The sequence below is a fragment of the Pocillopora damicornis genome, chromosome 9, assembly GCF_964200805.1.
Source record: "Pocillopora damicornis chromosome 9, jaPocDami1.2, whole genome shotgun sequence".
Taxonomy (NCBI): Eukaryota; Metazoa; Cnidaria; class Anthozoa; order Scleractinia; family Pocilloporidae; genus Pocillopora; species Pocillopora damicornis.
The window spans coordinates 7,974,320-7,999,872 of record NC_142678.1 but is presented as its reverse complement, the minus strand read 5'-3'; the positions used below and the strand labels follow the sequence as shown (position 1 = coordinate 7,999,872).

Genomic DNA, 25,553 nt, shown 5'->3' with positions numbered 1-25,553 from the left:
CTGTGACCCTCATGTTTAATTCAAGGGCGACATTGTAAGGAGAAATTAGATGCAGGTCACTCTTGGGGGTCCATGGGTTAATCAGGCTTCCGTGCCGCTAGCGTTGATAAATTGTGCTGTACTATCCACTAGATAGAGATTTATCCACTCAGTGGATGGCGTTTTCCAACATTCGAAAAACTGGGGCTATCTCAAGATTGCAACACAACGACTCGACTCTAGACCTCTCGTTCCTGAGTTCAGCGCGCTAACCATCAGGCCGGAGCGGGTGACAGACTAAAAATACTGATCCGCTGAAGGGAAAATTCCGCAAAAAAAAAAGTGCACGACGGGTGGCTCCCAAACATTCAAGCTTTCCCATTTTCTAAGAATATAAAGTCGCTAGAGGAGATAGCCTAACATATACAACAGAGTTGCTGGAAGAGATAGTCTCAAAAGGTGTCTCTAACAGCCTACACTACAATTAAACGAGAATGGACGGAAAAATTAGTTCAGTAAAGTTCAATTTTATTTAATCGTTCCCAGAGAGATTGATGTAGACACAACTTAAGATTCAAATTCCTCTGCATCTTCACCGCAGTCGGTGCAACTCACGCACTCGTGTGCGTAAAACGGACCGACAGACATAACCATCAATTTCAATAAGGATTTAAAGTAATTTTCAATAACCAAACGTCTTTTAGACAACAGGTATCAGAATGCTGATTTAACATAGTTTTACATCCAAGTCAGGAAATGTAGTGAATGTGAAGAATAGCCTGCGACTGCATTTAGATTGCGTTGTATTTTGCTTCTCCGCGTTCTTTGATTGGAGGAGAAAAATCGTGCCATGCTCCCAACCAATCAAAGTCAAAACTAAAACCGACAGCCACTTGGTCACCCGCGTTTCCCGCGCTTGAACCAGCTACGAGTTTCCATTGGCTCCTAGCGATAATTCATACATTCTGATTGGCTGTCCTGATTATTTTGATTTAACGACACTAAATCGAAATGCCCATCACTAACTTATTACCTGACGTGACGTGAAGAAACATTTGCAAGCTGAACAGTGCATAAATGATATCCCTATATAAGTTTAACTGTTACGCCACTTAATATTGTCCCATAGCGGGAACATTACATTACATTACGCAGAATACCAAACTAATAATTCCCTGAGTCATTCTCAAAAAATATAAATAAAAATAATATCGTCATTTTGTAACTTTTATACATCTAGTGTTACGGGAAACGAGGTTAAGCGGTATGAATTTCAGAACGTTTTTCATATTTGGCATATATCATTCTTTGGTGGTTATATATCTCTTTCTGATATTGCGATTGTATTTTGGAAAGGCAAAACATCTTCCGTGATCCTGTAAAATTTCACCAACACTTATCTGAGTACGAGAGTTCACGAAGATAAGAATAAAGATTTTGGTCCATATATGTACCACTTTAGCAAGATCGAAGTCTCATCATTTCTGACAAAACAAAAGTTTTGGAAGAGTTCTACAAGAACACCAGAGGCATGTTTTGACTTTCCTTAGAAAAAAAAAAACCCACAGAAAAATTGTTTTCCAGTGTCAAACAAATGAGCCCCCCTCCCTCAGGTGTCTAAGAAACATGAAGAATTTCTCAACCCCTCTCCTTAAAACTAATAGCTATTCTCTAGTTTTTTTTGGGTTTTACTTCAATGTCCCTAAGACTCCTGTCAGATCTCCATTCCAACATTTTCTATGGGTTATTTAAAGAATAAAAATTATAATACAGAATACATTGGAAAATAACGATCAACGTCAGTAAAAAGATTACTTTACTGCTGTGGTTAAGCACCTGAAACATATCAAATGAATACAGCTCCCCTTACTTTGTGATATTGTGACATAAAATTATATCTCTGAGGCGAAAGAATCACCTAAAAATTTCCAGTAAATTAGAAATTCAAATCTATTCATACTAACTATCGAGTATTTTCTTGATCAACAACTAAATTTCTTCAAAATGTGTAAAACCTTCATTAAGCTCTTTGATGGTCCAATCAATCTTTATCCACTCCAGAAATAGGATGGAAATGACAACCAAAAGTAGATTGCCTCGTATTCTTGAGTTAAAATGAATCGTTATTAAGAATTCTTCAACACAAATCTGGTTTCTAATTACCCACAAAGAAAGAATTCTATGTCACATCATCATGCAAAACAATTAATTCACAAATCAATATATATTTTTTGTGTTATCACACAAAGATAAATTCATTCCTTCAAAGTTGACAGAGGTACATTTGTGAGCAGAACGTATTAAGAAGTACTTCTGCAAAAAGAAAAAGTTTTCTCCCCATTGGATTCTTTTCTAATCCACTTTGGAGAAACACCGATAAAACCCTCGGGGGCATACACTCTCTTCCTTTTCAGATAAATATCTTGCAAACTAAGGAATATCTACAACCAGAACTAAATTACATTGGAATAAATCCCTCCATACGTAAGTCATTCTTTCCTATTAAAATGAAAAGACTTAAGAGAGAACGTAAAACAAAACTCTCCCACTTCTACATCTTTCCTGAGCAAAACAGATCCATTTTCATACAGAAAGATGACTGAAAACATATTCAACATATTCAACATATTCAACAAGGAAAGAATAACTTAATTTTTCTTTTTTTCTTGACCCTTTAACTCCCAAGATCTCAGAAGTAACTCTTTTTAGGAGTTAATAGGGCTCTACCTCAAAACATGAAAAAATTCGTACTTTCTGGGTCAACAAAATTTGTTATCACTAAAATGATACCTTTCACCTTTTTTCAGTCATAAAAATCATATAAACAAAGATCTGAAGAAATTTTTTGGTCAAAACAAACAGCTCATCACCGAATTCACAAAAAGTAGTTGCCTGGCCTTTTTAGACCTAACTCAACAGAGTGAAATTCCCAAATTACTAAATTAAATTGATATAATACTTCTTTTTCCAGTCACTGATCATCACTTGGCAAGAGCTTGCAAGATTGCATTCACCTCTTCTGCAACAGCTGTCAAGGCAAATTCAAACTGAGCCTGCAAACAACAAATAAAATAAGGTAACTTTAATTGTTGAGATGACACCACAAGCAGATCTTGCTGAGATAAAGACAATGGATTGTACTCATTGGGTACTTTCAAGTAGAGCTTGCTTGTCAGTGAGAAGAATTACAAGATTTCTGTTAATAATGTTGAATGAAGGGTTGTTAACCACTTACTAAGGGAAAGTGTGCCAAATACATTTGCCACTCATTGTATGAGAGATATCCTTGAAAGTGATTAAAAGTTGTACAACATACTTGTAAGTCTCACACAATCCACTACGATGCGAGGATTGGACACCCTCTTGGAAAAAGGGGACATTAAGAGGCTTGTAAAATGAAGCTGTAGTCTATAAAACATACCTTAGTTTTAACCATGGAAGGGCGTTGGTCACGGAGATGCTCTACAGTGGCTGCAATGTCAATTTCTTTGGCTCCTGAGATTAGCAAACAGAGGCATCTATTTCAGCTTAATACACACTTGTAAGCTCACTAAACATACATCACTGGTTTTAAGAAAAGACCAATAACTTGTGGAAATTAAAAAACAATATAGAACTTGTTATTGAAAGTTTTCACTTTGTCTGTGACTATGTGCAAATAATTAGTCAAAATGTCATTTTCAATTTAATTGGCTTGACTCACCAGGCAACCATCAAACAAATACCACTTAATCCTTCCTTAACCAATTAGATGAAAGTGCCAAAAGCTAGTATCACTCACCTCTCATCATCTTGTTCAGCACCATATCGATCAGTATGTAGGTTCCAGTCCTTCCAACTCCTCCACTGCAGTGTACAATGACAGGAGAGGCTCGGCCTCTGAAGCATTTGTTCACTTTCCTGCAAAAGAGATTTGTTTGATTTTAAGTCAAGTTTCATCATCACAGCTCAGATACAGAATGATGTGTCCTTGTTTGAGAGGAAACATTCTCTACGTATGCCTACTTTGCAGTTCACACTGTATGATAGTTTTGCAGAAGCTGCAAAAGCAAAGTCAACATCAACATCACTCTTTGAACAAAAATTACTATCAAGTGCTTCAACAGTTTTCTCCTGATATTTAACTCAAGAGGAATCTTTCTGGAAGACTGAAACCTTGCTTTACCCTTTCAACAATTCAACTGTTCTTTAGAATTGTGTTTCAAAGTTAACTAGCATTGTTTTAAAATAGTTTACCTTCTGAATTCCAGAAGAGGCTTTGGTGTTGAAGGAACATTAAGATCAGGCCAAGTAAGGAAATGAAATTGGGTGACTGTTCTTGTTTCACTAGTCTGTTGATAACAGAAAAGAAATAAAATCATTACTGAAAAACTTCTCCTTTACCAAACATAAGTACACAATTAAAAGAGAAACAAAGTTTTAAGTACAACAAATTAATGTAAATTTGTACTTTAGAGCGACACATAAGACTCTGAGCAACTTTTGTGTTAAATTAAGTTAAGTTAGTTAAGTAAGTAATTTTCTAAGCAACAAATGAATAAAGGGGATATGTTTGTTGAAAAACTGTGGTGCTGTGTCAGCGGGAGGCATTACAATATGATTTGGTTTTATCAACTAAGTTTTTGGATCAATATCAGTATGTGGGCAACTGCCCACCTACCCCTTTGACCCTAACTTGATATCAATAGACTGTTGTCGGGTTAGGGGAGGGGTAGGTGGGCAGTTAACCCGATACTGATACTGATACCGATCCAAGTTTTTTGTGCACTATGTTGAACCATGCTTTGCAATTACATTACAACACGACAAGATCAACAAAATTCTGCTCTAATGCAGCATATTGAATGACTGTGGATCTGAGGAAAATTTTGAGCATTCAAGACCAACCTTTAGGTTTTTCAAGTAGAAACTTCGTACTAAGTAATCTTCACACCATATATGTTCAGAGACAAGGTGAACCTATCATCAAAAGAAAAACAACATCTCTATTGGTAATCCCAATCTTTTTCTTACTGGCTCAAACAGTTTTCATTTCCAATTATGGCCAGTCAACATAATAACCAAACCCTCTAGAAAATCAGCAGTTAGCTGTTGACTCCAAAAGATGACTACCATCTTATCCCTCATAACAGTATCACCACTGAATCAAATATAAAGAAAATAATCACCAACTGATAAGGGTCTTAATCATCAAACAAATTATCCTTGTCAATGCTGAGGCAAATTTATTAAGAATAGTATGCAAAATATACATTCTGGTGTTAGGATGCAAAAGGTTACTGGTATAAAAAGTTTAGTATTAGTTCTGTGCTTCAACAGGAGATTGGCATATCAGAGATGTACCACCCACCCCCCCTTTTTTTTTTCATCAGGTCTCCCTAATGCTCCTTGGCAGAGAGGAACATACTATGCCTACTGATTGATCAAGGGTCAAGGGGAGTGGGGAAGGCTTGGGTGAACTTAGACCTCTCTTTTTAGAGTCCATTGTAAGGACTACTGTATCTCTAACAAAAGTCAAAGCTCAAACTGATGTTATCAAGTAGCCTTTGATGATTGCTCACCTCATAAATGCGATAGGTTACAATTGGTTGCTGCTCTTCAGGCCAATATCTGTGACATTGAGGCTGCAATGAAAATAATAAACATTTGGTTGCTCAGTACCTTTTTAAATGACTCATTCCACTTGAAAGTTTTTATGCATCCTAGAAAGATGTAGGGGTTCCAATAAAAGCCAGTCACTGGCAGTCAACCATTGCTGTGAAACCTCTCACTGCAGTCTGTTTAGCCTGCCAGTTGGCTCTCAAGTTTGGGTTTAAACTTACAGCACAACTGCCTATCACACCATCAGCAGCCATGTATGGAAAAAGTTACTGAAACCCCTGAAGATATGTGTTGACCCTTACACTCAAGATCTTGTCAGTAACTCTCCTTACTATCTCCCATAAAATTCTTGTGATGTCAGTTCTAGGAATTTGGTATTGGATCAGCTAGCTGGCTGCTTGCCTTGAGTAAGAACCAAACTTATGTGCCATAAACAATCTTTGAAAAACTTGACATTTTCTTGTTGGCAAAAAGATTACGATGTTCACACTATGTTATTGCATATAAAGCTCACACTTCTTCAATATTAAAATAATGTAATTTATTCTTCTGGTTAATTTCAATGACACTCACCAGTCCAAGATCTGAAAGTTTTGTCAGGTTAACAATGACAACAACACCTTGTTCCCACACCATCTGCAAGGCACACAACATGATGTAATGTTTTCTCTAAATATATAGGCTTGTACAAAAACTGCCTATAATATTGTAAACTAGAAATAGGCTATCAACAAGACTCCAAAAATGGAGTGTGATTTGCATTTCTCAAGCCGTTTGTCATTTTTTTGTGAATATTTAATTATCTTAGCACAACGCGGCAAAAATAGATCAGGTGACTAATTATTTAAAAACCTTGAAGTTCGTTACGCAACTTACATTTCAAAAGTGTCACCACAGATCGCACTTTGAAGCTTACTAGCCGCATATGGAACACAAATTGTAAGTATAATATCTTTCCCGTCGCTTCAACCGAAATCGACATGTGTAATAACCTTCTTTGTCATATTAATTTAATTTTTCAGTTGACTATACTACTACAAGTGCAAATAAATTCCATGTACGGTCATGTACGCAAAAATCAGTTAGTGGTGAAATCTTCAACATAAAGTAGCCCTTCAATCACAGGAGCGAATCAGAGTGTTTTATTAAACAACAATAAAATCCCCACCACTCTCCTGAACATTTCAACAAAAACTCAATGATAATAATACAGTAAATCCAACATATTTACCTGCCAGAAGTCTGATACAGTGTGAGCCACAGGTCCCTGGGTTGCAATATAGGTAGGATTTTTGGGATCATGGTCCGTCTGTGGAATCAATCAAATTTATTGTGAATACCTACATTTAAACAAAGGTGCAAATGCCCTTTTCCCCCTTGTATCTCATCCCTTGATTGTCAGGAAAACAAGTTGCCACAGTAGCTCAAAACCACACTTATCCTCTATACACATAATTTTATCAGATCCCCTGAAGATCTACCAGCACTTGCATTCTTAGACTTCTAGAGGGCACTGTGCTAGTATTGAAGTTGTATAGAGAGGTAATGTGGAGCTTACAAGACGGTTTTACATGGCTGACTCACTTTTCCACAAATTTTGAAAGGTTTCCTTGACATTTCAATGGTAACCGTTTATTCCCCTGGGTTAATTTTTTTCATAATTTGTTGGTTCAATTCCAAGGAATGAGGTGCTGTGGAAGTAGAGTGTCTTGCCCAAGAACACAACTGAATGACCTGACCAGCACTGTCAGCAGAGCAGCATACTCTAAATCATATATTTAGAAATAGTGAAATAGCAGGAAAATGATGTGCCTTACGGGGTGCAAAACCATGCCTTCCTTTATTGTAACTCACAGAAAAACATGAGAACAAAACATGTAACAACTGAATAAACTTACAATATAACTTGCATTGATGTAATCTGACCCTGTGGCACTTGCTGTCTCTTTTAGTAGAACTCTGTTATGGTCATCTACAAGAGAGAGGGAGGTGGATTCAAATTTCATAACACTCTCAACAGATTAATGCATAGTGTTAATACTCATTTTTAGTTATTTTTCAGGTTCTGTGCCCTTCTGTTACCTTTAATAAATAAATAAATATATATCTCTTTAGATTTTCCATCATGGTTTAGTTTCAGACAGATGGACATGGACATCACCCATTGAATGGTGACAAAAAATATTACTGTGTAGCCATGTTGACCAAAGAGGAAAGGCCCACAATGATTTAACCCTTTAACTCCTACGAGTGACCAAGACAGAATTTCTCCTTACAATATCAATATAATATCAACCAGATAAGTAATGAGAATAAAGAAAAATATCAATTTGGGGATAATTAGTTGATCCAATACTAAATTCTCTGAACTAACATTATAAGAATCCTATGGTTGACATTAAGGAGAATTACAAATTTGACCTTGGAGTCAAAGGGTTAACCCTTTCCACCCTAACATCAGTATGAATTTTCTCGATACTATTCCCTACACATTTCCTTAGCTGCTGGCAAGGAGAATTTGTTTAACAATGAAGAGCATCTTTAGTTGGTAATCATTTCCTTTACTCTTGTGACCTTTATGTGTAATTCAGGGGTGATATTATCAGGAGAAATTAGATACTGGTCACTCTTTGGGGTCAAAGTATAATCCACAGAAATAAAAATAAAATGATAAAACTAGATGTGGCTTTATTTTGGCTGTCTTCAAGATGTACAGTTGTCATGTTATGCAAATCCCTTGTTAAAAAATTAATCAATAGGAAAAAAAAAAAGAAAAGCAAGAAATCACGAATGTTCTCAAGAACCCTTTCATTACAAAGGATTTATTCCATCTTGCCTTCTCACTGTTCTGGCCATACAATAAGGCATTACTTGCATTGATAGAAATAAGCCAATGACACACAAGCTTAAGTAATACTTACAGGGCAAAACATCACTGTAACGGTTCTTTCTTGCATTCTTCTCCAGCTTTCCAACTTCCCTGCTGTTAGGCTCAGCTTCATATGTTTTCAACGCCTGCAACAGAGTGATAAATTAGAGTCCTGAATTTTATTTTCATGGTCAATTAAAAATTGTACTGTAGTACCTCAAAAACAGGGAAACAATGAAAACACATCAATTCCATTACCTCCCATTCTTTATTCAGCCTATCTTTGTTTTTAAGATGATCCTCCATGTAGGACTAAAATGTAAGAAATTCATTAGCTACTTGAGACTTCATGTAACAAAAACAATTTCAGAATAATTATTTTGCTGAAAAATACAGAAAAAAAGCAATCACATGTATGGAAGTGTACTCTGGCTTCTTCATCATAGAACAAAGCTTGCAATTAGCAGGAAAACCATGGGATTAGGAGTTTTTCCACACCTCTTTCAGTTTTGGCCTTGCAAAACTGGTTAACAGATTTCTTCTCTACCAGAGAATTTGCCTATACAAGAAATGAAAAAACAAAATACATACCAAAACAACATGTCCAGTAGAAATGTCCATGTTGGGTACAACAGGCTCTTCACTCCTAGAATAAATTAAACTCTGTTACACAGTATGCTCTAAGTTGACAAGAAGTCCGTAATGCAGAAAAAACTTGGTCCTTCTTTGAGGCACCTCTATTTCAGGGATGCCTCAAGTCAAGGAACGCAGACTTACATGTACATCAGAACTGATAAAATACTCTTTGCATACACAATGTATGTTACTATTTTTTCTTTTTAAAGAGCTGATACTTTTTTAATGAGGGTTCCCCTTTTTCACCCTAAATATTGGGTTTCGATTTGAATAACAGCTCTTTTGTGGTCTCCCCAAGAGGAATAGAAGATATCCTAGCAGCACTCATGATAGCACAAACCCTAAGCATGCAAAATCAAAAACTTTGAAAACACTGCTACCTGTTTCTACTATTTTCACAATAGTAAAGACTTTCTCAATACATCCATTTTAATTGAGCACTACTTTTTTAAGACGGGAACACATTGATCCAGGTATATATAAAAATCTTAAGCCTCTCTTCCTGAACATTAGTCAGCTCCATCCTATCTTCAGTAACATTTAAAACTTACAGTAATCAACACATAAACTTGTGTCTCATTTTTGTCTTACCAGGAGTATTTAGGTGCTCTTCCACTTCCCAGTCCTTTCTCCTTTTCTCCATGCTGTAAATGTGTGGTCTTTGCTGGTGTACTGTCCCACCCTTGTGTTGCTCGCAGTTGACGACACAGTTCCTGACAAAAAGGATGACTTAATACTAAACATTTAAAAGTGGATCATGCTGCTCCTTTGTAAACTGTTGTTGGTATCAAGGTAATGAGATAATGTTCTATGTCTTCCTGGGAAACATCTTTTAATAAGTAATGGTAACAGGACTGAGTGGAGTCCAATTTGGTCTGTAATACAAGTGATAACAAAATTGGACAACCATGCAGTGGGAGTCTGATTCCTTTTTCCATGAGTATGGTTACAGACTGACTTGGACAACGGAAAGTCCAATTAATCCTAAAAAATTAAAATGTCCTCAAAAAGAAGAAGAGCCAAGTTATGAAAGGATGGGAAAATTTACAAGGTTGACAAAGGAGGTGTAAATTGTTTAATGTTGCCCTGAAATTGACCACAATCAAAATGTAATTGATTGTTGATTTGAATGTGACTGGTTGATTTAAACTACAACTTTAAATGTGATTGGCTTAATGAACTTTCCAATAACAAACTGTCTAATAACAAACTGTTTGATAACAACTTGGCATCGGATCGGTGGAAAATGAGAACTTTTTACACCAATCACAATTGAAGATTTTGTAATTTTTAAGATGACTATAATAATAACAATAATAATAATAATAGTAAAGTTCACAGCAGCAAGCAACACACTGATTGTCAGTTACAGATTGCAACCTGTTAGTTTAACCAAGCATTAAAACCACTTTTAGTCAAACTTTCTCAATGAGATATAACTTGGTGTGATTATCAGTAAATAGCCTTACCTGGTAATCAGCAGCTGCTTCTTGGCCAGGAAGAGTGACTGGTTTGAAGTTAGCTTCATTATGCCTTGGAAAAAAAAAAAAAAAAGAGAAATGGAACACAATATATTAAATTTAGACCTGACAACGGCCAATCACTGAATAGAGATCAACATTAATAAAGCTATCAGTGAGTATCAATAAATATCCCAGAGTATGTAAAGCTAGCAACTCACATACAAGTAACCTTGCTTTTATGAAAGCTTTAACCCTTTAACTCCCAGGATCGGATTGTAAATTCTCCTCTATAGCTGCTACACATTTCCTTGTAAATTAGTTATGAGAACTTGGTGCTAGATCAAGATAGCAGCTTCTACTTGATAAGTTTGAATATTCTCATTACCCGTTTACTGAAGAATGTATGGATTCTGAAGGGAGAAGTTTTATGTTAATCACTTCTGGGAGTTAAAGGGTTAACCCTTTCATTCCCAGGATCTCATATCATTTCTCCTTATCTCATTGGTGCTTCTCCTTTTCCTTGTCTACTATAAAAATCTTATTATGTTAGTTCAGAGAATTTGGTATTGGATCAACTAATAATTCCCTTATTGATACCTTCCTTTATTCCATAGTCTTCCCAGCTTGATATTGTATTGATGTTATAAGGGGAAGTTATGTTCTAGCTAAGGAGCACTCACCACAAATATCAAAGGCCAATGCCTAAAGGTCACTGATGAAAATTCTGAGAACACAGCTTTGAATAAGCTACTTTCAAGTTGGATAATTGAATTAAATACAGTATTTTATGTAAGAGTATATATTAACCCTTTAACTCCTATGAGTGACAAAGAAAGAATTTCTCCTTACAATATCAATACAATGTTAACCAGATAAGTGATGAGAATAAAGATAACTATCAATTTGGGGATGATTGGCTGATCCAATACTAAATTCTCTGAACTAACATCATGAGAATTGTATGGTTGATAGTAAGGAGAAGTACAAATTTGATCTGGGAGTTAAAGGGTTAACCATTTAATCCCTTAGAGTGACAGTATCACAACTAAATCACACATTAAGGTCACAAGAATAAAGGAAATGATTGCCATCTAAAGAACCTCTTGATTGTTAAACAAATTCTCCTCATCAGTTCAATAGGAAATATGAAAAAACAGTGTGGAGAAAATACATACTGGCATCAGGGTGAAAAGGGTTAAAGAGAGACAATTACCTTCTCATTATGAGATAAATTGCAACTGCCGTCAGAATCACTCCAGTCACACAGCCCACAACAATGATCGTTATAAGGAAATACTTTGGTTGCTGAGTTTCCACAGACCTCTGAGGTTGTCCCTTCACATCCTTGTTCTTTGATGAGGGAGAAAGTTACATTTGTTAGTGAATTGTTCAAGCCTCTGGCAGTTGAACCAAAGTTTATATGACAAAAAGATGTGTTTTTTCCCATGGAAATTATAAAGATCATATATGAACAATAAAGGCTACAGTTAAAGTTTTTGAGAGTTCTAATTTTGTGCTTTAAGCAATGTCAGTGTTGTTTCTCTAGAAGAGCACACATTGCAATTTCATTTAATTCACCCAATTATCAATACTTCAGATTTGTCGTATAAACAGCATACTGTAGGTACTGTATTCTTCAAGTTAAGAAATTAATTTGCTGGAATGTGGCTTTGTATTGTTATCTTGTTTTGATTGTAAATGCTAGAAGTAACAGATTCTAAATTTTTAACTATCCTTTTTGAAATAAAATGAATTCACAAAGTAAAAAAGTTACTAAAATTCAAGGTTTTAGTCGCAAATGATAAATCTCACAAGTTCTTCCTTAAATTTAGAATGGAGACTAAGAAGCATGTTTCTCCTCCATTAAAAAAATTTAATGCTAAACACAGTCTGGAACAAGTTTACAGTTTCATCTGTAGTGAGTTGCTCCCACAACTATTTGCCTGGTTTACTTGTAAAAAAAAAAGATACTTTCAAAATTGATAAACCTTTTACTTTTAAGAAGAAAACTATTAACATTAATTTCAGGAAAGAAAAATCCTATCAAACAACCTCTTTTAGGAAGAAATCTCACTTGAAACAAAATTAGCATAACACCTCTAAATATAAATTTAAATAAACCCAATAGTCTGATTTACAAGTCAGTCAAAATTGTCCTTTAGACATGCCAAACAATTTAGTGAGCGAAATTGAACCAGAGAAGTATCATTCTTAATCAAACATACAAGATCAATGAGTGAAAACTATCATTTCAAAGATGGAAAGATGCTTGAGATGAAGCTTGACAACAACCATTGTGTACAACTTGAGAAAATTATCAGTTTCATCAAGCATGGCTGAACAAAGATTCTGAAATTTTGTGAAACATCACTGACACAATACTGAAGCTATCAAAATATTACACTCCACTTTTTTCAAAAGAGAACTTGAATCAAAACTAAGGGCAAATTTCACACAAAATACTTACTTCTGTTTCATACCACAGGTGTATCAATTTATCTGCAGCTCATAGAAGCTTTCACTCAATGAAACTTCTTTTACCATGTATTATTTATAATTTTCAGTAACAAAGAAGCCTTCTGCTGAATTTATAACTAATTCATGAGAAATGAATGAATAACATACTTGAATAATTTAATGTTTCTTTTTCCATATAAGACAATGTCTACTGCATATTTAATTTTTATCTAATTCATGCTGAACTATCTTGACATAAATTAAAGGTTTGGATTGAGCAAAAAAAGGATTTAATCTTTAAATCTTCCACACCAGAATTCTGAAGCTGTGATAGTAACTGTGATAAAACTTTCAAAATATTTGCTGGCTTACTGAAGACTTATTTCACTTCAAAATTGTTATCTCAAAAAATAAAGAGACTTCTAAAATAGGTCAAAAAATATTTTATGTATAACATGACACTTTTTTCAAAGTGTAATTACCTTGTGTTGTAATAATGAAAGATTCAAAGACTCCTTTGCTGAATCTTTAATTTACATGCTAATCTTATTTTAGCCAGAAATAGTTGATCAGTACAGCATTTACTTGCTTCACTCACTGTTCACACACAACCCATCCTAGCAATTATTAAAAAAAAATGAAATATACACCACAAAACTTGGCTGGTACACATATATCAAGTAACTCCAAACAACTAAAAATTTGCTGAATCTGTTTTGATGAATTAGGAGAGGTTATGTAATAGCAGGCTAATTCCTAGTCTGTCAGGAAACTTAAGTAATGGCAAATTGCTTGAAAATAAACAAAAAAACACAATTGCATTTCTATACTGGAGAGGAACTAAAACAAGGGCCTTGAAGAAAAATTGAAGAAGATCAAATATATATCCAAATAGCAATTCTCAGAAATTGTTTATCTTTGTTGTCTTTGTTATTAAAATTTTACAGTTTTACTATAAAACCAATTCTTATAAATCAAAATAGGATTAATGATTCTTCCTTCTACGAGTAGCTCCTGTATGTTATGTCCTTCTAATGCAGTAAGTGAATTTAACATTGCTGATAGGCCCTTACATTCTCTTTACCTGATTTCTGAATAATGTATGAAAATTGTGTGGAGAGGTTACATGTTAATAAATAATTTAAGGCTTACCAGGTTTAAAAAAATTATGTAAAGTAATGAAAATACTATCAAATTTAACAGCAAGAAACATGAGTAATATCAACAACTTTCTGATTGGAGAATTCAAGGAAAAAAAAAACCTACTTACCGAGGCATCTTCAAAATCAGCTGAAACAATCTCTAACCCACTGTTCTGGGCAACATCACTCTTAACACTGGGCTCTAAACAAAATAAAACAACAAAAAAGTGTTAACACATGAAAACTAGTTTAATTTTTTGTAGGTCAGGTAATCCTTGTCATTTTTCTCCTAAAATTTGTTAACCCTCAAGATCTCTTTAGTAATTCTCCTTATTGTCTACTATAAAATCCTTATCATGTTCCTTTGGAGAATTTGGCATTGGACCAACAAATAATCCTAAAATTGATACTTTTCTCAATTCTCATCACCTGCCTGCTTGATATTGTATTGCTGTTGCAAAGAGAAATTCTTTCTTGATCACTCATTGGAGCTAAAGGTTTAAAAGCTTGAGCTCTAAAGTGAAAAGCATTAGACTAACACCTCAAATCAAATCAGCATAACTGATGGCAAGGTTTAAGAATAAAAGGGGTAAGTTTCTAAAGAAACTGTGGTGATGTGTTGGTGGAAAGTATAACAAGGTAATTTGGTTTTATCGACTGAGTTGAAAATTTAACTTGGCCACTGTAAAGAGTCTAAAAGCTGACTTTTTCAAGCATTAGCCCTTTGTCTGAGCGACTGATGGTAAGATTTACTAATCATAACCTAGGAGTCCCGTAAGCTCCAGTTCAGTAAAAAAAAAAAAAACCACCAACTTTGTATTCTTCCAAACCTTTAAAATTCTTTGACTTCACATTAACTTTTGATGTTCTACACAACCAAAAATCCAGAAGAGGGTTTCACAATACGATAACTTCATCAAGGTATTTCTCACTTTTTATTCTGAGGAATAAATGAGTGACTTTCCCAGGACCCACTCCCCATTTCTATAAATTTCCAAATCTGAAAATAATGTTATTAATTTGCACAACCTTATAAATACTGGATTACAAGACCTGACATTTATAGCCCTGTACATTTTTACCTTTTTTAATCCTTTCTGCCACATCCTCGGGTTTTTCAAGTGTGTACTTTGTCTGTGCCATCTTTACATGGACATTGGAATCTTCAACTCTGTGAATGAAAAACAAGATGCAGGTTTAATGTGGAGAAATGTTTCCTCTACTTTACAAAAAAAATAATAACCAGCTGTTTCTCAGATATTATGCTGCTATATCTAATTAAGCTAATTTCTGCTCAAGTCAATGTTACAAATTTGACTTAACCTGAATATTTCAACAGTGAGGTTAACCCTTTAACTCCCAAGATCTCAATAGTACTTCTCCTTACTGTCTGCCATATAGTTCTTGAGATGTTAGTTTTAAGAATTTGGTATTGGATCAACTAATAATTCCCTAATTGATATTTTTCTGTATTCTCATCACTTGTCTGCTTGATATTGTATGATATTGTGAGGAGAAATTCTGTCTTGGTCACTCATGGGAGTTAAAGGGTTAATAAAATATTGGTGAGAATTGATAAGGAGTCACTTGGAGATGTTTCCATCCTCAAAAATCTTCACTAATAGCAAGTTAAAAAAACATAACACAAATTAAAGGAAGATTGAAGAGTTGGCATCAGAGCCAACAAAATAAATTAAAATAATTCAACTTGCCTGAGAAAAAACAAGACAAATTTGTTTGGATTAAATGGTTAGAGAGAACTTTAATTACTCAGATTAAAATAAGCAGATTTCACTTTTTTAGTGTTTATCTTTTAATGAAAACCTTTTTGGGTCAACAAAGTACATACACATTAAAAATTTTAGAAATAAAAATTGCTCTCTTCAATGAGTTGCAAAACCAATTTCAGTAACCAAAATTTTAAAATTTAAAAGTTTGTTAGTCAGATACACTCTTGGCAAGAAATTACCTTAACTTAACACTGGGTATGCCACATACTGTATTATGTAAATATAGCACAGTTTTGCCACTGTTAACAGTATGTAACCTGCAATCTGATCTATTGGAATGGGTGATTATATGTCTGTTAGCTTACTTCATCACAGTAAACATGGGGGATGGTGCATTGTTCCAAAGCGCATTCTGAAGTGCTGCAGCAAGTAATTTGGCTTGGGATGTGGTTATGCTGTGTACACAGTACATTAAAAAAAATTAATGACTTTAAGTCACCAGAGATATTCATAATTTTCATTTGCACGAAACTTCCATTATAAATTACCAGTGTGTTACTGTAGTTTGTTAGTAATTTCTGTTTTTTAATCAGTTAGTATTATTACTTATTATCTTTTTTATTACTAAATGTTTAATGCCACTTTTTCCTATAGTACATCAATTATTCATGCTGCAAAAAATTTTTTGGGGCTCTTTAATTCATATTAGGTAAAAGAAAGATCAGGAAACCCACTGTAAGTTCTTCTCAAAGATAAGCACATTTCTAGTTTTCCTGCATAATTGTGAAGTTACAAATAAAAATGGAATTCCCGTCCAGCTAATTTCCCACAAGACTTGAAGCATTTTGGAGAGGTAAAGATTATGTCAGTATAATTTTTTATTTATGTACTGGTTCTATTTTTTCCACTTGTGAAAATTTTTTCAAACAATTTCCATTTTGATTCTGGTTGTCCCAGTACACCAAGGCAAAGACGACAAACTTTAAATGTCATAAAAGAAGGAGAAATTTGTCCCATACCATATCCACAGCTAATAATCAATAAACTGAACTGGGTTTTGTCACAGTTAATAATCTCAATTTAAAAAAAGAGAGGGGGGGGGGAGTGTGGCAATAAATCATAAACCAAAACTATTACCTTTGTACAATATTCTGACATTTCATATATAAAATGAATAAAATGTGCTGAAGTTTTAAACTTACTTTCTGTTCAGAGACAGCTTTATTTCTCCATCCTTGTGCAAAGGGGAATCATCTGAAAGATAATGAACAAATTCAAACTGCCTAACTCGCATGCAGTACTAATAACCTCAATATGAATATATAGTTTTAATAGCTTCTTTGTATCAGTAGCGATTCCATGTTTCTACAGGACTAAATTAAAGATTATTTTTTAAAAGACTAATTTGCAATTCTAAGTTCACTTATGCCATTTTCCACTGTGGTAAATTGTCCCAACATAAAGTATAATTTAAATTAAAATTTTTTATAACAATGATAAGAGTATGTAACATGAGACAACTATCATCAAATGATATTATCATGTGACTGGACTTAATTTTGCTCTCCAAATCATTTTTTCTTTATGATAAATTTTTAATCAATGCTGTTCATGACAGTGAATATATGAAAATAACATTTTTGAACTGTAGATAAAGACACGAACATGAATGCAATCTTCGCAGTAATGAACACTACTTGAGCAGTAGTGAAAATAAGGCCTGAAAAAAATTCAGGCCTGCATGGGATGTTGTTCATGTATGTAAAAGGAATAAGGATATATTACCTTGCTCCTTGTTTATCTGGTCACTACCATCTTCTTTTACAGGTATAAAGTTGTCCTTGAACAACTTTGAAGCCTCTTCTTTTTTGACAGAATTTGGAACTTCAACAATAGAGCTTTCTCTCTGAGACTGAAAGAAATCTTCCACTCGCTTGTAAGTCTTCTCTGGATTTGGCCCCTGATCAATGTCAGCTTTGACTTGTTGGACTTTTCCCTTCACCATGACCTTTCCTGCACCAACCTTGGTGTCTGCTGCTGCTGCTGCCTCTTCTGTAAAAGCCGCTTTTTCTGTCTGTAACTGGTTCCCTTGGAGATGGGAATTGTCTGCCACTATTGAATCCATCCCAGTTGCGAGGGGTACATGTGATACCTTCTTTTCACCAATATAAGAATTTGCATCCTCTGATTTCTCCTCAGACCTCACTCCACTGTTTCCCTCTGAGTTGAAAACAGAGCTTTTCTTGGATGACCTTCCTACATTAGGTTTGGCATTTCCTTGGGAGGAATCTTTAATATCATGTCTACTTCCTACAGTGTCACTACTGGAATCTTGTCTATGTCGTATAAGTCTCCTTGCTTTGAAATTATCATAACTGTCATAATCAGCAGTCTTTTGATGTCTCTTATCTGATCTAAAGTTTCCCCCATTTTTGCTGTTGATCTTGTCCCAATTCACAGGGACCTCTGGTGGTAAAGGCCCATGGTCTTCATGAAAAATTCTTCTATTGTGGTGATCATCATTGTTTGCTAAAGGTACATTAAGTCTCAAATTTCTCTCCCCTTTTTCAAGTTTGTACTCATATTCATCCATCCATTCTGAGTCATCCTCCTGACCTGCTGCAACCTCTCTTCTGTCATCGAAGCTTTGTGGATAATCATTAAAATTATGGACTCTTTCTCGTGACTGTTGTCTGTGGTAGGATGGGTAATCTGAAAAATAGTACAAAATTTTTGTATGAAATATTTTCCTGATTAAGTAAGAACAAGAGAGAAGGATAAGTAATTTGAAATCAATGTCAGTAACTAAGCAACTGCACACCTTCCCCTCCCCTAAACCAAAAACAGTCAACTGATAACAATTTAGGGTTAATTTTGGGTTAGGGGAGGGGTAGGTATGCAGTTGCTCAGCTGCTGACATTGATCCACAATTTGTCCATGCAATATCAATACAATGTTACAATCGTAAGCAGAAAATAACAATTACAGGGCATTTGTGATTCTTAGAGCCACAATTACAAGAATCACGTGACCCTCCATGAGAAAACGGACACTAATGCTTTTCTGTTAAATGGTAGAAAAAAGGTTTTAAACAGATACTAAACGGCTAACTCAAGCGTTTAAACGGTTTCCATAACCACTTAAACAGATGGCAAAAAATTTAAATGGTAGACCAAAGTCCAAAAACAGATAGCTTAGGCCTTCAAACAGTTGACAAAAAATAAAAACGGATAGCTCGAAATGTTAAACAATTCACCAAAGTCCAAAAATGGGTGGCTTAAACTGAAAAACGTATGGTTGACCAAAATCGACAAACGGAGAGCTAAAAATTAATATAAACAGTTATGGTTGAGCTATTAAGATCTTTTGTGGAAAAACTTTCCGAGCAACAATGGATAATTATCTTGAAGAGAAAACATTGAGTATAATAATTTGAAAAATAATAGCTAGGATACAATTGCGCATTTTATTTCTGAGTAAACTATTGCCGTTTTCATGTGACATTCATGAAATAAGCGCAATTTACCAAGAATGGTTTCACTGCCAAATACCATGAATGGCTATTGTGAGAAACTCACAACATCCTCCTTTGTTTATTCTAATTGTTATTGAAAATAAACTTCATGATTTTTTGTTTTGAAGTTTCAGGAAATAAATCTGCAGACGCAATGCTGCGACCTTGTCGGAAGCCAAGACGCTTCAGGGTCAAACAATACAATGTAGTCCATTGCTAATTAAAGGTTGAATTGGTGTCATGCACCAAGTGGGGCCATTGAAGATGAATCAAGATGATATAAACAGATAGAGGGTGGCAGATTTAGCAAAACCATGACAAGGGAACCAAGACAGGGTTATCTTGATTTTACCAAATCTGTAAACAAGATCAGGCACACTGTTTAAACAAGATCGATGGCAGGATTGTGGTCAAATGAATGGCTTCATTGGCTGTCAATGCTCTATGTTTGAACAAATGGATACTTTAACTTAACTCGTTTGTCTAAGGATGCGACGATTACTCGCTTTCTATGATCACAGAAAAGATAAAACTAAAATAAGATACAGTCATTCTGCATTTCAAGGACTGGCAAGTATCAAGTGAACATAAGATTGATACTTCAAACTGCCCGTAACAGAATGATAAACAAATAGTCAAAAGTTTTCCTTGGAACGTTAAACCAAAATAATTTTTTTTACAACTGATTAAATTAAACGGATGCAAAATTTTTTAAAAGGATGAGCAAACCACTTAAACGTTTTACTAAAAGCGTTAAACGGATGCAAATTTTTTTAAACAGATGAGCAAACCACTTAAATGTTTTACCAAAAGCGTTAAACGGATGCAAATTTTTTTAAACAGATGAACAAACCATTTAAACAGATTTAAACAGATAGTAAATGGTTTCGCTTTTCAGTGTCCGTTTTCCCATGGAGGGTCACATATGGTAGAATGTGTGGAGAATTGATACCATGGCCCTAAAGGGTAAAGAGCTAAAAACTTAGTCAATTCATTGACCAAGATGGACTAAGGTCACATTTTTTAGATGAAGAAGCATTCACATAATTCCTGAAAATTAGCTGGTTACTGCAACTGTACACAAACTGCACTGTTCAACTGCAGGTTTATATCCATTCTCTAGTTATGGTTTTAGGGATGCTCTTCCCTCTGAACCCTTTTCACTCCTAAAATCGTATTTAATTAGTATTTCTCCTTACTATTTATCATACAATTCCTAAGATGTTAGCAGGGTAATTTATTATTATCAACTGCGTTGATGACGTAAATTGGCCACCATAAAGGGTTAAGTTGTTTGTTAATCCCTCTGATGAAAGGCTAATACTTGAAATGTAAGTTTTGAAACTCTTTACGGTGGCCAATTTACATTATCAACTCAATTGATAGTACTAAATTACCCTGTTATACTCGTCAACTGACACAGCACCACAGTTTCTTTAGAAACTTACCCCTTTATCCTAAGATGTCAGTTTGGAGAATTTGGTATCAGATCAATCAATAATCCCATTATTGATATATTTTTGAATCTGCATAACTTGTTTGCTTGATATTATATTGATATCGTGAGGAGAAATTCTGTCTTAGTTATTCAACAGAGATGTGTGATTGAAATTTTTTAAATCACAGGGTTCTTGATAAGTTTTTTTACAGGAAGTAAAAAGAAAAATTAATAATTAACTTAATTTGTTACCTCCTCCCCCCCCCCCCCCCAAAGAAAAAACCCAATTCAACGATAAAGTTTATTACTGAGTGATGGCAGTTTGGATTTTTGGGCTTTTACTTTTTCAGTTTGAAAAGATCACATGGAGTAGTATTTTACAGTTGGTAAAAGACATGCAAAGTTTTTAATTCAATGCTATGGGTTTCACATTGAAACAAGCCAAAATTTAAATAATTATTTTGGTCAACATTTCTGTCAAATAGCCAATCACATTTATTTGGAAATCCAGTAAAAATAACCAGATTTTAACAGAAACTCTGAATTTGAGACTCAGGTTTGATAAGATAGAAATAAGTTATTTTGTCTTGTGACAAACATGTACTTAGGGAAAAAGTCTGAGCCTCATTTCCTTATGGGAACTGTAAATTTTCTCTTTGTCCCCACCTTGGCAACAATATGAAATAACATCTATTTCATGGTTTTAGCTGTTCAAGTATAAATAACATTCTTTCTGACATGTGAATTTAGTCATGGATTTTATGTTATTGTAAATATGAATGAGAAAACAGCTTAATTAACACTTCATCACAAATGTCAGCCAAGTACACTTAAGAAAAATGTAAAACATTTTGATTGCTTCTTATCCAAACATCTCTCAACTGATAAATTTAAAACTAAAATGTTATCATTTGCACCCTTAGCAACCATATGACTAGAAATTGTTGACCACACCCATCAGACACACAGTAGATAAACAGCTTTTGCTAGAAAGGATGTCATAACAAAGGACAAAAGTGCATGTGACAATCTCAAATGGTAATCTGGGTATCTGGTAATGAATGAATTTTAATGAGTATATCAATTTAATTAATTCAACAAACCTACTATGCCTCATTCTTACAGCAATATCAACTCAGATTTCCCAAAAAAATCCTGAGGTCTCCGAAACATGACCTGAAAACTACCCACATTACCTTTCAAGGTTTTCATGTGCACTTTAACACTTGTCCCGAGACAATTTTTCTCAAATCAGCTGCATAATAAATATCTTGCTACCCTCAATTTCTTGATTTGTACTGTGAGTTAAGAATCCTTGATTTTTTCCCCTTCAATTTCCTGCTTGATCAATTTTTTAAGCCATAAATCAAAGGGAAAAGACTTCATCCAAACCCCACAGCAAAATTTGTAAACTGTTGTATAGCCCAGGGCTAGATAAACTTCACATTGGGCTATCATCTTTTTTTTTTTAAATTGCAAGTTGCGCATTCAAATTCTTCTTAATATTTAGTACTACCCATTTTATTACAAATTTACCAACAACTAAACTTATACCCAGACACTTAATTACAATTCATGACAAACTTTATATTGAGTTAGCTCCTCAGAGCTCTGGGCCAGTGAACCTAAGTAATAGTTTTCTAAAGGGCAAGCTGACTTTTTCATAGTTAAAATGTTTGCATACTGCTCATCACAACTGCCTTTTTCTACTCAATAAATAAGATAAAACATTACCTGAGTCAAAAATTATTTCCCTTTGACATCGAAAGGCTGTGGAGGGAAAAGAAGTCAAATGAAAATTAAACCAGACAGATGGCATATCATACACTGCTACCATAGCTGACAGTATCAGGGCTCAAACAGAATATATAAAAAATTACACAGCAAAGGTTGGAGTGTAGAAGGTAGTAAATATTGCTGCTAATGAACAAGAAAAATTGCCAAACATGCCTTGAAAATGTTGCTAGTAGCTTTGCTTATTTATATGCAGAAGGAGAGGTATTAAAAATAGGGTTTACACTGGCATAAAGTTTTCCACACCAATGAACACATAAACAATCCCATTGGCAAAATGTTTATGGCTTCAAAATAAACTAAACTACTCTGAATATTCCATGCTATCTCCAAACATAAAAGAAAACCAATGAAAAGATAAGATTTTACAATTTCAAGGTAGGTAAGCTATAAAAATGTTTCACAACTTTCTTCATAACAAATTTCCACTCTACCAGTCATGCAAAAAAATGTTGTTTGCTAGAAGCGTCCTAACTAATTCCTACAATATCTGTTGCATTCTTGTGGGCAAAAAAAAAACGTTCATGCTCATTTTAATCCTTAAGGGAGGATTTAGGACCTTACAAAACATACCAAATCTCTCATTTTTGAGAAAAAAAATATAAGCAGCCCTCCCTCCCAAATTTCAATTCTTCCCATGATAGATTGTTTTGACCACTCACGAAAAAGGCCCCGGTCGATTCCTTTTCTTGAAAAGGAAAAACCACAAAAAGCAGACTATAACTCCCTAGACTTCAATAATAACCGGCTTAAAACACTGGTTCTAACAGAAGTTTTTGTAGTGTAACGCGCGTTTGTTTTTCAATCTTCAAAGACAAAATCATCACTCCCGATAACTGAGAGAGGCAGCTCACATCAGTTACTTGCTTTCCTTCCTGTTCCGAGTGAGAGTTGACACATAACTATACTCGTGATAGTAACTGTGAATTTGTAAGCCACTGATGATCAATGACGCATAGAAAGTGAAAACATCAGCGAAGTGAAAAAAATTAATGAAGTGAAAAACTTATATTACGCCGAAATTCAGAAACAGAGACGTGTTATTAAGAGCATCGCTTTCTATTTCAAAGACTTATGCCCAAATGATGAAACTGTGAAAACAGATTGTGAACAGCTAATTTCAGGATAACAAAAGCACCTTCAAAATATGCGAAGGCACAAACATTTCGAATTGATTATCTTTCTGTGATATTCGAAGCATGGATGAAATACCCTTAATATAAAGTACGACTTCATGATGTGTCTAGATGCCTCCTCAATATCTCTTCCTGACTCACTAACAAGAGGAATATAGCTAGTCTAAGCATAGTGGTCGAGATAAATAAGGATGACCACATCTCTGACGTAAAAAAAATACGCAACTAATCAAGAGGAGCTTTATTGTGTCAGGGATAAAGGGACGACAGAAGTAAGAAATGATCGATAAGTTCTCGAAAGGTTCATGGATATTTCATCAAAAACGAGGAAGAAGGGACTGATATTGCCAACTTAACTAATTAAATACAGAGATCCATTCGATTAATCAGCCTTCATGCAAATCGTTCCTTCGAAGAGAAGAACCATTTATTCGAATCTTATCGTAGTATTTGATTCTGTGTTAAACCGGTCTTATTTTCTTTATAAGTGTACACTCTTTCAACAAAAGGGAAAATAAAACATTGTCAAATAAAGAAAAAAGTGGGAAAATATTCAGGTTATTTTTCAACATTCTGAACGAAATCCGGTCAAAGCTAAAGTAATTATGTAAAAATATGCCACATTTCCTTATTCGAGAGCGCTTTACCGTATCTTCGTGTTCTTGACAACTAAAATAATTCGCGTACAAAACCACTTGTCAATAATTTTTTGACATTAAAATTGGCATAAAAAACATTTCAGGCGAAGATTTCATGTTGTTTTCCAAAACAAAAAGATAACGAAAAAATCTTCCGTTTAGTAGGCGGGAAGCGCATTCGAAGTGAAGACGACTTGAGTAAATTTATGTAAAAATCAAACCTTTTTATCTTTCACGGGTGCTCGTGGATGTACCTTAGAAAAACATGTACAATTGCGCCGAATTCGTTTTCTTGACAATCTAGATTTATGGTGAGACATTAAACATCCACAACAGTAATTCAAAAGAGGTTTTAACTTTTAGGAAACTCAACCGGTGACCAAAACAGAACCAAACAGATGGATCAAAGACCGACAGATCAACAAATTCAAAATCTAAGTAAAATTACCCCCAAAATACAGTATTAAATATCCCTTCCTAACTTACCATGGTTGCAGTATTCGCCAACATCACAGTCTGCCCCAGAAAAACAGCCTAAAAAACACAGAGAATTAATATGAGTCGATTTCTCACGCTTTGAAGAGCGTTCTCGAATGAGTGATCGATCACACCGATCAGAGCACCTGATCAAAAGTTCAAGCTTACCAACAGCCAGCGATTCCCTGAACTGTCCGACTACAACACAGAACAGGAGAAGGGTGTACTTCAGGTTGTTCGAATCCATGGATTTGCCATGGATTTTGATTGAGAGGGAAATGAAAAAAAGGTAGCGAGTACTACCGTGTAACCAACTGTAAGAGACGCTTCGCCATATCACAACCAACAACAGAGCTCAAAGCTAGGTTGAATTCCCGGATGTTTATTTGTTTTCGGAAGTTGTCGATCATCCATTGTTCTAATAACCAATTAGAACGCAGCAAATATTGCTTGCTGTGAGCTATCGGCGATCGTTTGCCGTACCATCTGTACATATTCTGGCATACTGACGCAAATAAATTTTACGGTAAACTGGCAGATTGTCTCAACGCCCACACATCCATATCTGATATTCATCTGCGATTTATATTCTTCCAGGCAATAGAGCACAAGCTTTACGATTTTCCATAGGGGAATTAAAAAAATCGCCTAGAAATTTTTTAGAATGTTCAAACTTCGT

The 25,553-nt window shown here is 34.7% G+C and overlaps 1 protein-coding gene across 2 annotated transcripts; it reads right to left on the bottom strand.

The window, feature by feature from the left end:
- Window positions 1-486: 486 nt before the first annotated feature.
- On the bottom strand, window positions 487-25,386 carry LOC113669624 (receptor-type tyrosine-protein phosphatase N2). 2 transcript variants are annotated; one of them, XM_089182716.1, is made up of 23 exons: window positions 25,043-25,378; window positions 24,884-24,931; window positions 22,564-22,599; window positions 17,663-18,589; window positions 17,080-17,131; window positions 16,243-16,332; window positions 15,230-15,318; window positions 14,276-14,349; window positions 11,762-11,898; window positions 10,555-10,618; window positions 9,677-9,798; window positions 9,041-9,095; window positions 8,708-8,761; window positions 8,502-8,595; window positions 7,479-7,552; window positions 6,812-6,889; window positions 6,154-6,216; window positions 5,541-5,603; window positions 4,867-4,938; window positions 4,216-4,310; window positions 3,761-3,879; window positions 3,401-3,474; window positions 487-3,032 (listed from the first exon to the last, which is right to left on the bottom strand). In XM_089182716.1, the coding sequence occupies exons 1-23, from the start codon at window positions 25,119-25,121 to the stop codon at window positions 2,961-2,963; spliced, it is 2,631 nt and encodes an 876-aa protein (XP_089038842.1). In that variant the 5' UTR covers window positions 25,122-25,378; the 3' UTR covers window positions 487-2,960. The 2 variants fall into 2 exon arrangements, with proteins under 2 accessions (XP_089038842.1, XP_089038843.1); XM_089182717.1 differs by lacking the exon at window positions 16,243-16,332 and having other exon boundaries at window positions 25,043-25,386.
- Window positions 25,387-25,553: the final 167 nt, after the last annotated feature.

Excerpts from the sequence above, each read along its gene's own strand:
- LOC113669624 (XM_089182716.1), bottom strand. The coding sequence starts at position 25,121 with ATGGATTCGAACAACCTGAAGTACACCCTTCTCCTGTTCTGTGTTGTA. Across the intron at positions 7,553-8,501 it reads TTACAGTGATGTTTTGCCCT|ATGACCATAACAGAGTTCTA; the intron begins GTAAGTATTACT and ends TCTCTCTTGTAG. Across the intron at positions 3,033-3,400 it reads CTTCCATGGTTAAAACTAAG|GCTCAGTTTGAATTTGCCTT; the intron begins GTATGTTTTATA and ends TGTTGTTTGCAG.